Source organism: Crocodylus porosus, unplaced genomic scaffold (genome assembly GCF_001723895.1).
Source record: "Crocodylus porosus isolate Cpor-Errol unplaced genomic scaffold, CroPor_comp1, whole genome shotgun sequence".
Taxonomy (NCBI): Eukaryota; Metazoa; Chordata; order Crocodylia; family Crocodylidae; genus Crocodylus; species Crocodylus porosus.
In genome coordinates, this window is record NW_017728886.1 from 48,643,266 (window position 1) to 48,649,966 (window position 6,701).

At 36.4% G+C, this 6,701-nt stretch overlaps 1 protein-coding gene across 4 annotated transcripts in view; it reads left to right on the forward strand.

The window, feature by feature from the left end:
• PHF14 (PHD finger protein 14) overlaps positions 1 to 6,701 on the forward strand; it is a 290,125-nt gene that overhangs the window by 232,890 nt on the left and 50,534 nt on the right. For 2 of the 4 annotated variants that reach the window (XM_019533897.1, XM_019533919.1), the window contains one exon: positions 143 to 1,471. The exons of the other annotated variants lie outside the window; for them this stretch is intronic. In XM_019533897.1, the coding sequence (XP_019389442.1) occupies positions 143 to 193 (51 nt within the window). In that variant the 3' untranslated portion in view covers positions 194 to 1,471. Of the gene's footprint in view, positions 1 to 142; positions 1,472 to 6,701 lie in introns of those variants that run through there. 4 annotated transcript variants of the gene reach the window in all.

Sequence of the window (6,701 nt, forward strand, 5' to 3'; positions counted from 1 at the left end):
AATGATTCACACACCCAGGGAGATGCAAGAAAATACTTAATAGTGAACATAACGCCATGCCTCTTGCTCTGATGAAGAGACGTAAAGCTTTCATGTTTCTAACTTCAAAGAGAGTACAATATTTTTTTTCTGTTTCCTGGAGCTGCCAGCTTTAAACACCTCTAAGAGAAGAATTATGGCAGACTGTTGTTGACATTTCAGCTATAAAATTGTGGATATTTCCTAGATGAAGTTAATTGAAAACAGTTATCCATATAGTAAGGCTTCACCTACATGTTTTTCTTTTGCATCATATTTTTGTTGTCCTCTTTCTTTTTTTGGATCCTGCCCTACTTTGAAAAGTATTTGTACAGTTCCATGTTGATTGTAGACTCCGGTCTATGATCTCCCAGTGATTTCATATGAAATTTCTTCGGTCTGTGATTTTTTTTTAAATGCCAGCTCCCCAGAAAATCGATCTGAAAGTCAAGTTGTGTTCTTTCCTTCTTATTTTTCATCACTAACAGTATAATTTTGCAAGCCAAATTGTACCCGCACAATTCACAGTTTCTGATGTTATCTTAGTCACAATTCTAATTTTATCCCATGTGGCCCAGTAAAACCTATCCTGTGCAAAAAACTGTTCCAAAGACCTATGAATGAGTTGTTTTTACCATTATTAAAGAATATATGTTGTGTTATTTTTGTAATACTACGTACTGCAGTAAACTGGCTACTGTGTTTGTTTACTGTGGCTTTTTGTTATATTAAAGTGGGGATCTGGTTGTCACAAAGTTATAGTGCTGGCAGCCAAAGAAGATTTGCCCTTAAGTCAAAATTTAAAGACCTAAGGCTTTGGGACAGAAACAAATATGCCTTGAACATCTATGATGACTATGAAAATTGGTGTTTTCAGTGTACACCACATAGTAAGAATAGTAAAATACAATATGTAGCTATAGGATTTAGAGAAGGAAAGGCATGTTAGATCATGTATGTTATCTCCCTAGAAGTGCAGGATTATTTCCATTAAAAATTCTAGTGTTTTATCTACTCTGGTTTTAAAAGTTCTAAGCAACGTGGGAGTCTTTTCCTCTGGTTCTGTGCTCTGTTCACCAGCTTCCTATGGAACATTGTTGTTATAGTCTTTCTTTTTTCATTCATGACCAGTTGTAACAGAGAGCCAGTCTGTGATGGCCATGCATTTGAAATAATCTTCTGAGAATATAGACAGTTCAGAAGATTCATACCAAACTGTGTTTTAATCTGAAAGTTACTTGTAGTCAAGCTGTACATCTCAGGTTGCAAGGCCAGATGAACTGTGTCCTGAGTTAACACCCAAGTTATTCACCTGTCTAGAAATAAGTATAGTGCCTTGTCTCTTTAATATAAGTATTTCTTGTAATCTGATTACTGTTTCCCATTAATCATTTTTAGTTGTCATGAGAGACAGTAAGCTGTAAGCTATATTAAATATTAGTGACAGCATAAATGTTATTTCTGTTTTCTTGATTTTTTAAAATGCTTATAAGTAATAAATAAGATATTAACAAAAATAAGAGTATTATATTTTGTATATTGAGTATTTTCATAAAGCACAACTGGAATGTACAGTAGTTTGGAATATGCATCACCTGAAAATAATTTAAGCATTCCTATTTTCATCTGAATCTATTAAAATGGTTATATTCTAGATAATCTCTTTAATAACAAAAACATAAAGGTCAGAAGAAATGGTTACAGAAATGTTGCCATACAATGTTGCTTTTGAAGGTAATTTATTATGTATGTTTAAGCTGTAAATAGTCTTACTGAGCCAAACCTCTTGAAAGAACATTATTAGTTTAAAAATGAATTAGCTCTGTGTAAAAAATTTTACAAATCCAAGACATTTGTCTTTATTTAACCTTTTCACAGACTCTGCCCTTCTTTAGAGTACATTCAGTCCTATATCATCCGTTACTTGGGAAGGTATTTAATACATGACTTGGCATCATTTGCATTATACAAGAAGATTAACTTTACAAGCTCTGCTATTAATCTGAGTAGCTCTACATATTGACCTATGAAAGAACATAATTAAGTTAGCTTAATTAAGTTAATTAATTGTCACACTCTGATGAACTTACTATTGAGAGGAAATTAAAGGCAAATAGAAATCGGCATTCATTGGTTTGAAATCATATTTTAAAGGATTTTAACAAAGATACATTATATTTAGATGACGAAAGTATCTATTGTGTAATAACCAAAGTACAAGCAATTAAAAATGTTAAAAGCTAAGAATCCCTGGAGTGACTTTATTGACTGATATTCAGACTCACTTCCCAAAGCAGATCTTGAAAAATACATGCTAGAAGTTCAGCAAATAAGAGAGTAATTTTTATAACCAAATAATTATATTTAAAAATTGATTCCATTTATTAACTAGAGAAGGATACCCCATGAGGAAATTTACAATCGGTACAGCCTGATTCCAGATTTATTTTTCTTGGGAAGAGTGAGAACAGGGGGACAGATGGAACCTAAACCCTGAAGTACACTGGTGCATTCCGGAGCAGGAGTATTTGGCTAAGCTTGGGAGAGAAAAGGTGAATTACGCTTCAGTTAAGGGAGGTAGCTACAAATACGTAGGGGGAAAATGTCTGAGTTTGTAGCAAGAATCCAGTAAATAAACATTCCACATGACTGGAACATCTTAGAGCGTGTTCCATCAGTCTTTATACATATGTATCGTACATGCAGCCATATGTATGCAGATTTGGTTGTACATCAGTGTCACCACTGAAAACATTCTGTTCTTACCAGACGTAATTAATCAAAATATATAATAGAAAAATGGAGATGTGTGCTAATATATGCCCGCTATGTTGCCAAGTGAGCATTTCCTGGATCAGTAATTTTACCCATTTCAGCAGTTTCAGTTTTCAATTAATTGCTTGTCTGGGTAATGTTTATTTCTTTTTTTTTATATGTGGGGTTTTTTTTTTAGTATATGAGTATTTTGGGTTAAATCATAGGAGCTATCATTTTACTCTGTCCTACTATTGTTAAAATAGTTATTTGTATCCAAGTAAACACAATGGAAACCTTGAGGTTTTAGATAAAAGGGTGCCTGTAGACATGTGGGGATACTGCTCCAATACACTGTAATTACACCGTGGTGGATAAGACTAAATAGAGTCTGCTGGAGTGTGCTAATTAGCTCGCTCCAGCAGCCTCTGCATCTCATGTATTCAGCATCTCTGCACTTCAAAATGGTAGTGGGGGCACTTTAACTAAAGCTTGTTGAAGTTAAAGTGCCCCTGCCACCATTTTGAAGCCTGGATGTTGAATACACGAGAAGCTGCGGGCATCTTTATGAGCACAGCTCTCGGAGCCACTCTAATTAATTAAAGCACTCCCCTTACCCCCACCCCTGGAGCACATGTAAAGATGCACTATGATATGTGTTCTAGATAACAATGAGGAGTTAAGTATCTATACACTCATTTTAGTATGTCACAGTGACACCACTAAAACCAGTAAAATTACAATATGAAACCAGATTTGTTCAGAAGTATAGGCCTTGTAAACAAAATATGTTTACAAATAACCAGGAAAACCACTCTTCAAGGAAGAAGAAAATACTTTTCTATTCCTGCATACTACTGTTTCTGTTTTATTAGCATATTCAACCTGACATTCTGATATAAGTGTACAGTTTTTTAAAAGTCAAAATTATCATGTAATTAAAAAATTTTCATTTTCTTCTTTTTTTTTCCCTTTCAGACAACTATCCATGCCACATTCTCTATTATAACACACTTTGATTTCAAACAGATGGCCTGGTTTATGTTTTGCTTCCTTTTCAGGCAAAAGGTATATCTGGAGCCTGTGTTCAAAAGCTAACGTCCATATTTTAGTCTAATTTTTAAATGTTGTTTTTTGGTCTTCTCACTTATCTGGCATATTTGAATTAAAAAAATTTAATCACATAAGTTCTTTGTCACTATACCCCAGTATGACAAAGACTTTCTATTTTATGGTGGGATCAGAGCCATGGTCCATTTTTATAGACAATATATAATCTCAACAGATTTAGTTTTATTTTCAATGTCATACAGTGCAAATATGTTGTAAGTGCGTTTAAATCATTATAGTACAGGTGTCAAACAATGGAGCTAAAGTATTATTGAAAATTTCAATGTCATCTTTTAAGTTAGTGGAGACGAGAAGAGGTCAGTCAGTAGTCATTAATAATATACGTTATATAGATTTCCTCTCCCCCCAAGTGTGTCAGGATTATCTCTGAACTGCAACACAGTCTCTACACTATCACAAGGCTGTTTATGTGAATTTAAAATGCTGATGCTTTCAAATAAACTATTTAACCAGCCCTGAATGATCCATAATACGAAAATCCTTTAAAAGAATAACATCACTTAGGCAGATATGTATGTTGTTTATGTGAATAGCCGTCTTTGTCATGAAAAATCCTTTTATTATTCAGAAAATCATAATTGTAATTAAGTTTAGCAGCAAAAATATGTACATCTTCTGAGGACTCGCTTCTAGACTTCCCTGTGTTTCCCCCCTTTTTAGTCCACTTCAGATGCAGAATATTTTTAAATACATATTTTTCTATTTTGTTTTCTCTTTAAGATTTTACTTAAATATTTAATTTTTCAACATTTCTGCTTCCCTTGTAATTACGTATTGTGACTGTATCTTTCACTCTATTTAAAAATGTGAAACATCATTGTCATAGCAGACTTCAGTGAGACTTTGAAGGAATATAATAAATGTTAATATCGTCAAATAAATGAAATACCTAAGGGTCAGTTCTCAGGTCTTTAATCAGGTAAAACTGTTAAAGTCAATGAAGTCAGCACAGAGGCCTATATACAATGTGGAGAATATCAAGATAACATTCTGCCAAGATATGTCACCAGTCAATGTGTCCCCTTATCTTGGACTTCATGATTTTGTTGGATAAGAGCAGCCCAACCTGCAAACCAAAAAACCTTTCTGGTTTTTCTCTCCAGTACAAAAGGTGACTGACTGTTCTGAGGGCACATCTCAAGCAGTGGGAATGAATGTCTCTCTTTAGCTTATAATTCATTCTTCACCACACCACCATCTTCCACAGTGGGAGATTGCTTGGTGTTTAACTTCCACAAGAGCAAGTCACTACTTAACTTTTTCTTGGTTAAGCTTCTGAAGATTGTGCTCCTGAAGATATATTTGCCAGTTCTTTGATCTTTCTCCTTTCCTTTCTCTGAAACCGCTCCAATTTTTTAAAGTCCTGGAATTATGGATCCTCAACACAGTATTCCAGTAGTGGCAGTATAGGGGTGGTTTATAAGGACAGGGACATTCATGACCTTGTATCCAAGCCAATATGTGGGATTGAAGGTTACTATCACTGACATTAAAAAGGGCCCTGATGAGGTCTTGCTCAAGTCAACCAGACAGCGGCTTGAAATTTTCAGTTAAGCAGTTTCCTTCAGTCTGTATTAAACAGAAAGTGGCAGCTACACAGTGCGAGAGAGAGAGAGGAGAGGAAAAAGAAGCATCCAGGGAACTAAACATATATGAGTTTTATATTCTCTAACCCAACTCTGGTTCTGACTTTTTCTGTGCTCTTGATCAAGTCACTTGACACTTCTGTCTGACATTTCATCTGTAATATAGAGATAATATCCACTTTATAAGGGTGTTGAAGTGATTGATAGTAAAATGCTGTAGAAATTTTGTTAGATGTGCAATGAGAGAGGCATGAAAGGCAGGTGGGAACAAAGAGGGGAGAGAAACTAAGCTTTCACTAGTGAGTGAGGAAATTAAGGTATGAGTCTCTTGACAATTTAAGATTTTGCTTTGAAAAGCATTCCTAGTGGTTGGAAAATAATTTTCCAAATGGGAACAAAGTAAACTGATTCAGTGTTGTCTTCCAGAGATTGTTGGCAACCCTAGAGCCTCGGTTACTCATATTTTAGCTAGGCAGCAGCAGAATAAAAATAGCCAGACATTTTTTAAGATCTTCATGCTGCTGCTGGGAAAGCAAATGTCTCAGCAGAGGCACTGATAACACGTCCAAAAAATATTGATGAAAGATGGGTGAGTAGAAAAGTCTCCTTCTTCCCCTAGCACTGTCCCCATTCACTCCTTTTCCTCAGGTTTGGAGCAAGGCAGAGTACGAGAACTTCTACATAACCCTCCTACTGTCTCAGAGTCTGGACAAATACACATTTTTGGTGCTTTAAAAGTGGTAAGAACAAAGGAAGGAAACTGCTGGTTGGGAGCATGAATCAGCTGTTACTTAATTGGTACATCTGAAAGATGCCAAAGAGTTCCAGCCTACAAGGGGCTGCTTGGGGATAAGGAGAGTGGAAGGAGTGTGATCAGATGGGGTGCCACATGCACCTATGTGCACACACATGCACATGACAGTCAGGCAGTGTGGAGACACTGCCCACCACCCCACCTCCTCTCCAGCTCCAGGGTAGAGCTCTGTGGCCTGAGGGGAGTGACAGCCAGGCCATGGTGCTCTATTCCTTCCCCCACCCCAGTCTGCTACTCATGCATTGTGACTGGCACACGAGTCCTAGTGGTAGTGACAGTAATGAGTCTCACTGCTATGCTTTGCCCTCCTGCACTGCGTCTCGCCTGCTAGGCTGTAGAGTCAGCCCATGCCAGTCCAGCTAGGCTGCATCTCCATGTCTGCTGTAGGTGAACAAATC